The sequence below is a fragment of the Hippocampus bargibanti genome, linkage group LG09, assembly GCF_051943395.1.
Source record: "Hippocampus bargibanti isolate YZ-2025 linkage group LG09, ASM5194339v1, whole genome shotgun sequence".
Classification (NCBI taxonomy): domain Eukaryota; kingdom Metazoa; phylum Chordata; class Actinopteri; order Syngnathiformes; family Syngnathidae; genus Hippocampus; species Hippocampus bargibanti.
Window position 1 is genome coordinate 17154646 of NC_142742.1, and position 14616 is coordinate 17169261.

Below are 14616 nucleotides of genomic sequence, written 5' to 3' on the forward strand. Positions count from 1 at the left end.
CCAATAACAGACAAGTGTGCTTTAAACACAAGCCAATGAAACACGACGATGTTTCGACACCCGGAACTTCCAAACAAATATGGCAGCCCACTGGTGCTGCACACCGTTGTGAAGGTTGACTGCGAAAAAAATCCAGTGTATCAGAAAAATGCTCAACTTGACTTTACGAGAGGTAAGATGGCTCCACGTTAAAATAATATTGTTGTGTTAAATCTAACATTCTAGAACATTCAGTCTGGGAATTAAGCGCGCGCGTGTGTGTGTGTGCGCGCGTCTGTGTGTCGAATATCGATTTAGATTTCTTTAATCAAATGATTGTTGACCATATAACCAGCAAACGTTGTACAGTAGTAGCTCATTTTAACCATATTATGTAAATGTATGTTTTTTGTTCAATGTGTTTGTTCTAATATAATTTTATATAAAACAAACTAAGTTTTAATTTTCCAGCTTTCCATTGCATTCAGAGAAAGAAAGATCTCTCCAACTGAGCTGTGTAGAAAATGTTTGAACCGCATCAAGCAGAACCAGCATCTAAATGCTTACATCACGGTGACAGAGGAATTGGCCTTGAAGCAGGCTCATGAAGCTGAGACCAGACTACTGCGAGGTAAAAGTACATTGGTGAATATGCATATTAACTAGATGGGTTTGGTACCTCTAAAAAGATCCATTGCACTGGGAGAACGTGCAAACTCCACACAGGCAGCCTGGAGGCGGAATCGAACACTGCATAGCTGCACTCTTAAGGTGGACATGCTAACCAGTCAAACCTGTGCCGCCATGAAAGAACATTTGCTTTAAGTGTAAAGTATCTATTCTGTGTAGTCACAATTTTTCATGATCTTCTGTAGGTAACCCAAAGGGTCCTCTGGACGGAATCCCATTTGCAGTCAAAGACAACTTTAGCACGAGGGATGTCAAGACCACATGCGCTTCAAGAATGCTTCAAGGTCTTAGGGGACCTGCACGTTGTGTGTTCATTTGATATACAGTAATTAACAAACCATGGTGCTTTGATGCTCCTTGTTGCAGACTACACGCCACCATACAATGCCACAGTAGTCCAGAAGCTATTTGACCAAGGAGCTGTTCTTCTTGGGAAGACCAACATGGACGAATTTGCTATGGGGTAAAAATATTGTTGGCAATAGCAAACATGTCACACATTTCATGTATATTTCCATTTTCTAAGTCATTCCCTCTTTGCAAAAAAAATACCTTGCATTGACTTCCACAAAAATAATATTTCAATTTAAATACAGTATGTATTTCTTTTCGCATAAATTGAGAACAATGATTTTTCTGTCACAAATATGCCCATTAGGTCAAGACAGTTTGTGAATGGAATCCCAAATAAATTAAGATTTTAGATGAGGTGTTTATAAACCAGACACATACTGTATGTTGTTTTTCCGACAAATATCGTTCAGTTTTGTCATTTATGTGTATGTAGTCTATGTGGTTGGAATTGGTCATTAAATATCTCATATGCACAAATCAGATATGTAAATTTTAGAGAACTAAATTTCCAGTTTCAGATGTCCACAACTTGACTTAGAAAAGTCACAATTGCAGGAGAAGATATCTTTAATTCATGCTAATTCAAGATATCTATTTGTCCGTTTTAAATGCTGTTTTAACAAGGCGACATAAACTTGAAGATAACTGGAATGTGATTCAATCACTAGTTTTAACTTTGCAAAATTAAATTGAAGAGGGGTAATCATACATATACGTAAGATATGATCACACAAATCAACTCTTCCTCTATAATAAAAACCCTTTCTGCAGTTGATCAAAAATAAATACAACTCAGCCACTGTTTAACAAAATATGGTCTGAGTTTCAGTTGTTGATCAGCCTTTTGCTTCTTTGTCTTCCAGTTCGGGCAGTACTGATGGCGCATTTGGACCAGTGAGGAACCCATGGAGCTACGCTACTCCCTACTGTGAGAGGACACGAGCGGTACCAGAGGTTGACTGGGTTATCTCCGGTGGAAGTTCAGGAGGAAGCGCAGCAGCTGTCGCCTCCCTAACCAGTTACCTGTGAGGCGTCACCTAATTCGATCTCTGAAGTGTTCCCAAGTGAAAGAGAATGACATTGTCTTCATGACAGGGCTTTGGGGTCGGACACAGGTGGTTCCACCCGTAACCCAGGTGCACTGTGTGGCATCGTGGCTTTGAAGCCAACGTATGGACTGCTGTCGAGACATGGTCTCATACCGCTAGTCAATTCCTGTGACGTCCCAGGCATTTTGGCACGAAGTGCCAGCGACGCAGCCATCATTTTAGGTAGGTTATAATTTAGTCATGTTTCTTGAGATGCAACAGACCTCATGAGTTGCTCGAAACACGGATCGACCATTACCAGTTCACAGCTTAATTCATGACAATGAGTTATTTTTTTTATTCTGCCGCTGCTCACCCGCAGAAAAAATATCCTGTGACTGTAAAGTACCCTTGAGAGTTTTGAAAGGCGCTTATAAATGAAATGTATTATTATTACTAGTGAAGCAGACTGTAAGGCCTCTAGTCACAAAAAAGTCTCTGAGTCAGTCATGATAACAAAATCTATACTCGTATCTGACCCATTAATAATAATAGTAATACACTTTATAACTGCATTTCAAAACACTTGACAATCAATAACAACAAAAATTCAGATCAAATTATAAATGACAAAAGAAGACATGAAGTAACATAAAGTAAAAAAAATGCGTTTCAACAAGGCCCATTTTAATCATTAGGTCTCTTGGCAGTCCATCGAAGTCGAAGATGACATCGCTTCCATTGCTTTGTGGGGTATTGGACAGTGGTTATTGGCGCTGGCGCCGATGCCACTGTAGGTGACTATGAAGCCCGATTCTGGAGCCACAAATCCTGCCACATTCAGGACATGTGAGGCCAGGACCGGGCTGGCGAGACGGTACTGAAGCAGCACAAAGGTGTCTTTGCTCGTGCCGCACGATCCTCCTCTGGGTGCGCTTGTCTTCAAGTTGTGTCACCCCTTCGTGGCATAAGGAGCGCCACAGTGGCCTGTTCGCTGCAGCAGACTCCAGATCGCTGGGCTTGATATTGCAGTTCTTTAGAGTCAGTTTAAGATGGTCTTTGTATCGCAGCTTAGGACCACCAGGCTTCCTCTTCGCTGACAAGAGTTGTCCATAAAGCACCTGTCGAGGCAAGCGGCAGCTAGGCATCCGGATGACATGTCCAACCCACCGAAGTTGCCTCTTTGCCAGTATGGCCTCGATACTGGTGGAGGCAGTGCGTTGAAGGATGTCGGTGTGTGGAACACAATCCTGCCAGGTGATGCCAAGGATTCGTTGGAGGCACCTGATGTGGAATGCATCAAGGCGTCTCACATGGCGTCGATAGATGGTCCAGGCTTCTGCGCCATATAGCAGCGTGGACACACACACTGCTTGGTAGACTGCGACTTTTGCTGGAGTTCTTAAGTGGTTGTTTTCGAACACACGAGTACGCAATCTGCCAAAAGCTTTGGAGGCTTGATGGATGCGCGCCTGGACGTCATCATCAATTAGACAGGAGGGTGTTAGAATGCTGCCGAGGTAGCTGAATTGTTGGACAACCTTGAGGGGTGTGCCACTGAGGGTGAACGCTGGGGTTGGAGAACTCTCTTTTGCCATGACCTCCGTTTTGGTTACATTGATCACGAGACCGAGTGATCGGTAGACGGAGGACATGGTATCAAGGGCATTTTGCATGGCAGCTGGGCTGTGGGCCAGCAGAGCACAATCATCTGCATACTGTAGCTCGTGGATGCCGCTGATCAGGGTCTTGGTCTTGGCCTGTAGGCGTCTGATGTTGAACAGGCTACCATCCAGGCGGAATTGGATTTGTACGCCGCCACCTTCCTGGATGGACTTATGGAAGAGGAGCGTAGCTGCCATCAGGAACAGGTTGAATATAGCAGGGGCCAGTACACAGCCCTGCTTCACCCCGACTTCCACAGGGAACGGGGAAGATTGCTGGCCACCAACAAGTACAGTTGCTTGCATGCCGCTGTGGAACTGTTTTAGGATGCAGAGAAATTTGGAGGGGACGCCAAATTTCTGCAGTATGGTCCAGAGAATGTCACGGTTAACTGTGTCAAATGCCTTTGTAAGGTCAATGAAGGTGATATAGAGGTCCTTGTTTTGTTCCTTGCATTTCTCCTGAACTTGGCGCGCAGCGAAGATCATGTCCAGAGTGCTTCGATCCTTCCTGAAGCCGCATTGTGTCTCTGGGAGGATGTCTTCGGTAATGTGCGATGTAAGACGGAACAGCATTACTTTTGCAAGAATCTTGCCAGCAACAGAAAGTAGGGAGATGCCACGGCTGTTGCCGCAGACTGACTTGTCCCCCTTCCTTTTGTAAATGGTGACAATGTTGCTGTCTTTCCATTCCTGAGGAAGTGTCCCGTTTTGCCAGATGTTGCAGATGAGGTGGTAAAGCTTCCGTGTCAGGAGGTAACCGCCGCTCTTGAAGACCTCAGCTGGAAGTCCATCAGGGCCAGGGCTTTTGTTGTTTTTAAGGCTCCGGATTGCAGAGAGGACCTCTGTGAACTGAGGAGGTTCATCAAGGGAGGGAACTGATGGAAGCTCTGGGAGGGAGTCAAGGACAGATGTGTCTGAAGGGTTTACTTGGTTGAGCAGGGAGTCAAAGTGCTCTGCCCAGCGCTCAAGTATTAGCTGTTTGTCCTTCAGTAGTACAGAACCGTCTGCAGATTTAACTGGGACAATGTGTTGTCTTCGTGGGCCGTGCAGGGATTTTACAGCATCATAGAAGGCGTGTGTGTTGTTGTTGTCTGCATGCCTCTGGATTTTTTGGGCCGTGCTGAGCCACCACTTGTTCTCCATCATCCTCAGCTGTTTCTGTGTTTCACCACGGATGGCCTTGTAGTGAGAGAGGAGAAGTGGAGAATGAGTGTTGGAGAGAAGTGTGGTATGGGCTTTGCGCTTGGCTTCCAGAAGCTCCTGTATGGCAGCTGAGCTGTTATCGAACCAGTCTTGATGACGTTTCTGAGTGAAGCCGGTGGTCTCGGAGGCAGCTTGATGAATTGTTGTCCTCAATTTTTTCCATCTGCTTTCAACATCAAGGTCACCGTTACTGGTGTCATTGTCCAGGCTGGCAAGTCCCTCTGCCATCTTGTGGCGGTAGCTGGCTGCACATTCTGGGGACTCCAGGGCCCTGGTGTTAAGACGCCTTTGGGGTTGCTGTTTCTTATGAGGAGGTCGAATTCTCAGCTTGAGCCTGGACTTGATCAGTCGATGATCAGTCCAGCATTCAGCCCCACGCATGGCCCGCGTGATGCAGACATCATTTTGGTCTCGTTGCCTTGTGATGATGTAGTCCAGTAAGTGCCAATGTTTGGACCTGGGGTGCATCCATGATGTGATGTATGTCTTTTTCAGCTGAAAGATGGTGTTAGTTACAATCAACTGATGCTCAGAGCACAGAGTGAGGAGTCGGAGGCCATTGCTGTTTATTTTCCCCGTCCCGTGCCTTCCGATTACTTGTTTCCAGAGCCTGGCATCAGTACCTACTCGGGCATTGAAGTCACCCATCAGAACAAGTTTATCAGAGGCAGGGATTTTGGATATGGTAGCATCCAGGGACTCATAGAAGGCATCTTTGGTGTTATCGTCAGCATCCAAGGTGGGAGCATAGGCGCTGATTAAAGTTGTGAAGCGACCTTTTACCAGGGGAATACGCCAGGTCATAAGCCGTTCACTGATGCCTTGGGGGGACTCAGGGATGTTACTGAGTAAGCTGCTTTTCACAGCAAAGCCAACTCCATGGAGTCTTCGCTCATTCTCTGGGAGACCCTTCCAGAAGAAGGTGTAACCTTCACCAACTTCTTTGAGTGAATCCTCGCCTGAGAACCGAGTCTCACTGAGTGCGCCAATATCGATGTTGTACCTCCTCAGCTCATGTGCGATGAGGGCAGTTCGTCTTCGAGGTCTCTCCATCTCGTCTCGAGCATCGAGGAGGGTGCGAACATTCCAGGAAGCCAGGTTCATAGTCATGGGTTTGATTATATTTCGTTTTCGACCGCAGAGGGGGGATGCCTTGGTGGCTGCGGTGGGCCACCCAGGTGTGGTGGAACAAGCAATGTTTAGGTCACCTTTTCTAGACCCTTCCCCTATAAGGGGTGAGCAGTGCGGACCCTGAATAGGGCTGCTCAGACGCACAGGATGCTGCCGAAGGATAATGTTGCTCCATCCCATCTTCGCAACGACCATCAATCCTGTACCGCCCCTGTGTAGGAATCAAGCTAGAAGCTTCCAGTCACATCCATGACCTGCCCCCGTCACTTTATCCTATCGCCAGTGGACTTATATGGTGGAAGCTGAAACCTGCGCTACTAGTGGATTTAGTGTGAGGGACGGGGCGCGGAATTCCTTCCCCCACATACTTGGCTGCACCCACTGTATTCCAGTGGCAAGAGTGAAGACTCGAGACGACCTTCAGGTGAGTGCGGTTGCAAGGGGCTGCCGGTGGTCCGATCTGTTGGACTCCGCCTACGCCTACCCCCGGGTGCGGATTTGGGATCACTCTTTGTCTGGCCTCTACCCTCCGACCTGTTCGGCTTGGGTGACCCTGCCAGGAGTACAAGACTCCAGCCGACATAGCTCTCGGGGTCATGGAGACGCGCAAAGTGCCTCACCACGATAAGGTGGTGATCCCAGTCGAGGCACAATCATTAGGTAGGCAGCAGAAGATTGACATGGTTGTTTAATTTCACACATGATGGACGTGGTAGGCATTCAGGAGACCAATAATTTGCATACACACCATTAAAAAGTCAATTTTCTAAAAAAAATGCCCACTTTGTTTCCACGTGTGCTTCATTGTCCTCCACAAAGCATCACTAAATAAAATATAGGCAAGTTATTCATTTGTCGTATTGTAAACACTGCAAGTGTTGAAATGTAATCGGAAAATCTTATCTGAGCTCTTGTTTGCACATCAATTAGGTATTCTCCAAGGCACCGACACAAAAGACTCCACAACTGTTCCTGCACCCCGATCGTCAACAGAGCTGCCTGAAAACTTCAACATCAAGAAACTCTGCATAGGCATCCCAAAGGTTCATTTATTCTTCTAATTTTGTCAGACACTCAATTTGGGAACTAAACATTTTAACATCTATATGTAAACATATATTGTCGTAACCTCTATTGTTTTTTGCTATTGATGCACCTGGATAATCACATATCCTGTGATGTTACATGATTCGACTGTATTTAACTTATGTCTTGTCTTATACTAATACAGTGATACCTCAGCTTACAAACTTAATTGGTTCTCAGAAAGTGTGTGTAAGGTGAAAAGTGTGTCTTCCAAACATTAATTTCCCATAGAAAACCATTAAAAAAGAGAATAATCAGTTTCCAGGTCGCCATAAAACATATTTTTCTACTCAGTAAGCCTTAAAACTACACAAAATATACCTTTATTTTATGTAAAATGAATGTGCTATTGTATTGTAATTAAAGAAATAAACTGTACTGTATAATATAGTTGTTTTATTTACCTTTGTGATGGTTGTTGATGTGGTTGCCTCTGAATGATATCTGAGCGAAGTTGCTGTGCTTTCTCAGCGATATTACGCTCACTCAAACTGTCCCCTGCTAGCTGCTTTTCATGAATCCAAATCCAACAAAAGTTTTTCAACCTCTTCTATTGCCTGAGACCGTTGCTTAGAAAACACAGAAACACCCTTAGCCACACGTAGCAATGGTCGACTTAGCATACTGGTACACAAAGTCACACAAACGCACACCTCGTTCGTGTGTTTGGATGATCTCCTTCTTCTGCTCAACTGTAATTTTGTTTTGTGTTCTCTTCGGCTTAGTACTAGCCTGTGGTGGGGTCTTTTTTGGATCCATAATAGCAAATGTATCCTTGATGAACAAACCACATATGCACACAAAGGGTGTGTTGGAAAAGTAGTCCGGCAGCCACAGTGGCGCTGTTCGGCCGTCTGGTTTGGTGTTCTTCCGCCAAAAACTAGTCCGCCAGCCATTATGGCGCTCCGTGTGTTTCCCGAAAACTAGTTTGTATGCCAAGATTATATTCTTGCAAATTTAATGTTCATAAGGTGAAATGTTCGTTAGCTAAAGCGTTCATAAGCCGAGGTATCACTGTACTTCTTAGATTTGCTTCCAGAAATCATTTGCCATCTGTTTCATTTGCAGTTCTAAGCAAAATAATTGCTTTTCCTATAAAGCACAAGTGTCAAAGTGAAGGCTCGGAGGCCAGTCTGGGCCACTATGTCGTTCTACGTGGCCCGCGGGAGCAAATCTCGACACCCATTACAGACTCCTCCGATGGCTAACAGAGTTGTGTGCCTCCCATCATATCCAGGAATTCTATGCACCTGGACTGTCCGAGGAGACCGCTGCACAGTGGAGTCGAGTTGCTGACATGTTTGAGAAATCAGGTGCACGTGTGGAGCAAGTGTCCCTCCCCCACAGCCACTATTCCATTGCGTGTTACCACATTCTGTGCTGTACTGAGGTGGCGTCGAACATGGCGCGTTTCGATGGCCTCCAGTATGGTAAGAACCAACAAGAGCTGCTTTTATATACCACATACTGTACATTGCGGTTGCACAGGAAACCTGTTTTGGGTGGGTAGTCATTGAAAACGCTCTGGGGAAGCCCCACTGCTGCCTCACTTAAAAATGCAGTGATGACGTTTGAAGATGATTATGATGATGATAATAAACATAATAATATCTCATTGCTCAGGCCATCGAAGCAAAGTGGACAGTTCCACAGAGACTATGTATGCCACCACACGACACGAGGGTTTCAATGACGTTGTGAGAAGCAGGATTTTGTCCGGAAACTACTTCCTGCTCAAACAGTAAGACAACTTTTTTTCCTCATGAAGGAAATAGATATATAGGAGGGAATAGAGTTTAAATGAGATAATTATCAGGAGCTGTGGGGGGCACGCTAAGCATAAAAATGCTCAGGATCATTTTTATTTATGTCTCAGTCCACCCCTAGCAGTGTCAGTTGCTTATTGGAAAGTACAGCAGTTGCTGTAAGGATTCAAAGAAAGTTGCTGTGATAGAGACAGTCACTAACATTGTGCATGCACAAATTTACGTTTCCATCTGGTAATGCACAATTGAGGCATATTATCTGTTCAGTGGGTCCTTGTTTATTGTTTCTTCTCCAGCATCGTATTTTTTTCCTCCTATCTTGTCAGAAACTACGAGCACTACTTTGTGAAAGCCCAGAAGGTTCGTCGGCTGATTGCAGACGACTTCAACCGTGTGTTCAGCTCGGGTATTCACATGCTACTGACACCCACCACCCTCTCAGACGCTGCACGTTACGCCAACTTCACACAAGAAGACAACCGAACACGCAGCACACAGGAGGACATCTTCACCGTTCCCGCCAACATGGCAGGTACATAACAAGCTGAGAAGTCACAGTTATACAAATGGCCTGACGCCCTAAAATCAACAATGGATTTACAATAGTCACAGCCACCATGCTTTAAAGGACAACCGACATCACTTTTTTGTTTCCTAGCTGACATAAGAAAAATGTTTTAGAGCATCTAAAATACCCAAAACACGCAGGATGATATTTTTAGTCAAATGCAAAACACCAATAAAAATGACTTAAAGTGTCTAAAAACTACTTCAATTTGAAACCGGAAGTGGCCAGTTTCAGAAGGTCCTACCCCCTTGTTCGTGGCGTCACGCCAAGACGTCTTGCCTTGCTCGAGAATCAAAACAATGGCTTCAGATTCGGAGAAAATGCTTATTTGTTACTCATCCAGTTATGAATATGATTCAAATAGTTCTGAAGAGGAAAGCATACATGTTTGCAATCGATTATATAATTTATTTCGTGTCATTTTGAGGCATCTGGAGAGAAATGTAGCACCCACAAGATGGCGACAAAGCTCCGTGGAAAGGGGCTGATTTTTCTCCTTGGCATTTTTGTCAGCGAATATCAAATAGTTGTTCGGTGTAACACGCCATCGTGTTATTTATGTGTTTTCCTTCTAATTTCGCCATCAACACGGATCAACGCGAAGTTTTCAGACCAAACAAAGTACCGCAAAATGCATTGAGGTGATGAAAGGACTGCGACAGTATGGCCTTTCTCAGTCAGGGGTGTTCCTTCCGTGACGTGACGTCAGGACTTGTCACCAACTCAAAAACAAGACTTCCGGAATATTCTGTGCGAGTCTTAAAACGTAAAATATAGCTATATGCGTTGGAATCTTTGTAAAATACGCTCAGTAGAAGTCATTTGAAGCCATTTTAAAAATTATGGACACAGGCGTCGGTTGTCCTTTAAGGGAGAAATTAAAAAGAATGATCTGATAGTCATCAAAACATCCAGTCATTCTCGTGTGTGACTTGTAGGGCAGCACAATATTTGAAAAACATGTCATCATGGGGGGCGGCCTGGTAGTCGAGTGGGTAGCACACCGGCTTCACAGTGCAGAGGTGGCCGGTTCGCGTCCCGGTCCGGCCACCCTGTGTGGAGTTTGCATGTTCTCCCCGGACCCGCGTGGGTTTTCTCCGGGTCCTCCGGTTTCCTCCCACACTCCAAAAACATAGGTGTGAGTGTGAGAGAGTGACTGTTGTACGTCTTTGTGTGCCCTGCGATTGGCTGGCAACCAATTCAGGGTGTCCCCCGCCTCGTGCCCGAAGACAGCTGAGATAGGCTCCAGCAACCCCCGCCTCCCTAATGAGGAATAAGCGGTACGGAAAATGAGATGAGATGAGATGAGATGAGATGTCATCATGGGTCCTATTTCCATTGTGTCTTATGAAACACAAGCCAGTGGGTTTGACGGTCCGTCCGTACATCCAATTTCTACCGCTTGCATAGTCAAGAGCTTTAGCAGGCCTTGACAAGGGGTGGCTAAATCAATTTATCTAGCTCAGGCATACTAAGGAAGGCATGCATGGTATTTATGCTAAAAGCACTGTGACCTTACACAGTGGAACTGCGGTTCGGACGCATGCCCCAACAGACATTGTTTTTTTTTCCTTTTTTTTGGTGGGGTGCACGGTACTACTTAGTCAACTTAGACTTTATTGATGGGTGGATTTAGTTTCCTCTCGTTATTTTATGTACAGATGATTTTTTAAGAGGAAACATTTTCTAGTTGTTTTCCTTAGTTTCGTCCTGTTTGTTACCACTCTACAAATGAACTTGTAACTATGCTTAAGGTCCCAATACGTCTGTGTAAGCTCTCAGTCGTACAGGAGTGGTCCATCGATGAGAAGGTTTCTTCAGCCGTCATCTGTACAAAAGTGAAGGTTTCGGACGTTTCGCTTAAATGTCAGAAAGAAAGAATAGGGAATGAAACCAATAATTCTCAAGATACAAAAAAGGAGAGGAGTAGCAGTACCGTACATTGCAGGAGTTTGTGAAAAATTACAAAGAGTCCTTTGGCAACATAAAATTCCTACTTATTTCAAACCGATAAACACGTTAAGGCAAAAATTAGTGCATCCAAAAGATAGGCTACCAAATGAAAAACAAAGTAATGTAGTTTATTCCATACATTGTAAGAATGAAAATTGTAAAGAGCAGTACATTGGGGAGACTCAACAAATTCTCAAAAAAAGACTTTATCAACATCGCAGGGATAATATAAGTGGACCTCAATCGGCAGTACATTTGCACCTAAAAGCTAGCAACCACTCATTTGATGACAATGAGGTTAAAATCTTAGCGAAAGAACATAGATGGTTTGAAAGGGGGGTAAAAGAAGCGATTCTTATAAAACAACAAAATCCTTCATTAAACCGGTCTGGTGGGGTGAGGTTCATTTTGGATCGTTCATACAATAGCCTGCTTAGGCAAAACAGGTTAGGCAACTTTCGTAATGCTGATGAGGGTCGTTATGCTGATGAGGTGATACCGGTGGGAGTGGGGGTAATAGGCCAGTCGTTAGTCAGGAATGTAGAAACAATCAGTGGGGCCACAGGGAGGGGTCCTCTGCCCCCCCAACCTGAGAGTAGGGACCTATCATAGCGGTGTCCGGCGCCACCATGTCTGGACATTAGGGATATATAAATGGGGCCGATACGACCAGTCAGACTTTAGTTCGCTGACGAAGCCTCTTGGATAGGAGGCGAAACGTCCGAAACCTTCACTTTTGTACAGATGACGGCTGAAGAAACCTTCTCATCGATTAAGGTCCCAATCATCACCTTTCCATAAAGTGTCCTTCAAGTCTCATTTTTCCTCACTGCAGGCCTCCCCGCTGTTTCTGTGCCAGTGACCTTATCCAGAAGAGGCCTTCCCATTGGCTTACAACTCATAGGCCCTGCCTTCCAAGACAAAAAGTTGCTTAGTGCTGCCCAGTGGATTGAACAAAGGGTTAGGTTTCCTTCCATCAGTGACTTTGAGGAATCTAACATGAAGCAGCGTTCCAGTTACGATATTAGTTTTGCCCAGGGGCAGAGATGAATAGATGAAGTCAGTGAAGGTTGTAAGTTGTAATTAACTCATTCACTGCCATTCCCGAATTTGTTTGGGTTTTGGTTTTTGTTGCGGGGCTGCCGATAAAGGTCCAGTGAGATCTCTGGCCATGTTTTTTTTCCCTTCCACGAGGGGGAAGCATTTCCCTTTTTTTCCATGTTAGCGCTTTGTTACAGCTTCAGCTGTTGTTAAAGTGCAAAACAGTGACGACCATCAAGGCCTGCAAAGCCTTCTCTGCTGGCCTAAAAATATCTGAATCACGGACTGATGTCAATTATATTTTGTCCATGAAATCCTATTAAATAATTCCAAATTGTCTTTCAGGTGCCTTTTATTACATTTTCCCTGTTGCACTGCTTCCAGACTTATATATTTCCAGATCCATATAATTTATGAATTTATGAGTCTAAGGTTTCTTACGCTGCATTGAATGTTTGTGTAGGCCTAAAACTCAATATTCTGTGGGTCCTGGAATTTCAGTGAAAATGACAAAAACCCTGGCACTGGAGTGGACACATTTTGCATATACAGTAAAGTCTCGTTATATCGGATATATTGATAGTCCCGGTTATATCGATACTATTTCTATGCACGCACGGAGAAAATTACATGCAAACAGGGTCGGATATATCGATAGTCCCAGTTATATCGATATTTTTTCGGACTCCCTTGAATATCGATATAACGAGACTTTACTGTATCTTGCACTGAATTAGTTAAGTTAAAGAAATAGCCTTCAAAGCTGTTTATACATTTCCTACAAAGGGAACAGCCAGCCACAGAAATCAGCTTTTGGGCTCTTAGCCCTTTCATGCTCCCTGTAACTCGATAACATGATTTGCCATCGACTGTAGTCACCCCCGTCACTGAGAGGGTGAAAGTCTGTTATTTTTCTTTATATTGGACAAAGCTGAAGCGAATCAAATAATTCAGTTCTAAACAGCTTTATGGAATGCTGGTCACAGATGTACAAGCTTCAGTAACTGCCATGTACCCTCACAAATTACATCAATATTGTCTTATCTATCATCTTCAATGGATAAAAAGCACATGCTTGCAGATACAGTTGAAAGTGACGCAGCCCTTCAAAGCTGGGAAGGCGCTAAAAGAAGTTGACAGAAACTCAAATAAACTACTCTCTTTTCGACCTCAGCTCCATATACTATAACAAGCCGCCGTTCCCACCGATCTGTTCTTAATTGGTCCAATTATGATTACTGGTCCAGTAAAATTTAATTTTAAATAAAATGTGTCCATGTGAGAGTCTCGGTACTGGCTTTTTTTGATCGTTGACCAGACGGAATAGAATTATTGAAACATTGGCAGTGAATGTTTATTTGCACTGATTTAAGAGCTTTTCATAATTCAATTTGTATTTCTCTAATTAATCCAATGCTAGCTCACAGTTGCTACATGAAGCTTGCTCACTAAATTTAGGTAACTCCTACTGACAGTAACACAATTGATGGATTTAATTCCAAAATCAACATAAAAAAATATGGATTTCTTTATTTTTTGCTGTAGTTAGATTGTTCCACTTTTTAGGGAAGTGTTGTCTGTCATTCGCAGATAAATTCTGAGCAAAAAAAAAAGCTAAATGTTGATTATTTGCACCACTTTGACAAAGTTGAGGATGTGTGTAGAAATGGCGTAAATTTGTCATTTCCAAAAACGAGTCAAAAGCAGGTCATGCAAAGCTTTATCTTCAGCAAACTTGCAGCAGGGCCCACGAAGTGTACAGCTGGCAGCTGAATGATTGGCCATTCTGCTTGAATGTGATCACATTTTATGGAAATGTTTTTGCTGCCTTATCTCATATTGGGGTATGTGGAACATGATAACTGACTCAAAGTTAATGCTCACTGAATCATCACGTCAGAGCATTGAATACAAGGTGCTGGTACCTGCTCACTGACTTGTCGCTATTGTTGAATAGCTCGAGAAATACAAATAGTGCTCACGTTTACTTGAGCGTGAAGAAAAAAAATGGAGTGGAGGTCAAGCAACAAACGTATTGAATGTCATTCTTGTCCTGTTGAGGGTTGTGAGAAACTCAGGCCTATCCCAGCTCAGATCAGCCAAAAGGCATGACGACATCCTGGATTTGTCTTTACTGACTGAGCTTTAGT

At 44.1% G+C, this 14616-nt stretch overlaps 1 protein-coding gene across 2 annotated transcripts; it reads left to right on the top strand.

Moving 5' to 3' along the window:
* Nucleotides 1-54: 54 nt before the first annotated feature.
* Nucleotides 55-12805, top strand: qrsl1 (glutaminyl-tRNA amidotransferase subunit QRSL1). Of its 2 annotated transcripts, none has more exons than XM_089005262.1 (11): nt 55-172; nt 451-610; nt 855-953; nt 1036-1132; nt 1887-2048; nt 2119-2294; nt 6983-7095; nt 8376-8568; nt 8762-8879; nt 9231-9436; nt 12261-12805. In XM_089005262.1, the coding sequence occupies exons 1-11, from the start codon at nt 149-151 to the stop codon at nt 12473-12475; spliced, it is 1563 nt and encodes a 520-aa protein (XP_088861388.1). In that variant the 5' UTR covers nt 55-148; the 3' UTR covers nt 12476-12805. The 2 variants fall into 2 exon arrangements, with proteins under 2 accessions (XP_088861388.1, XP_088861389.1); XM_089005263.1 differs by having other exon boundaries at nt 71-172; nt 468-610.
* The last annotated feature ends 1811 nt before the right edge of the window (nt 12806-14616 follow it).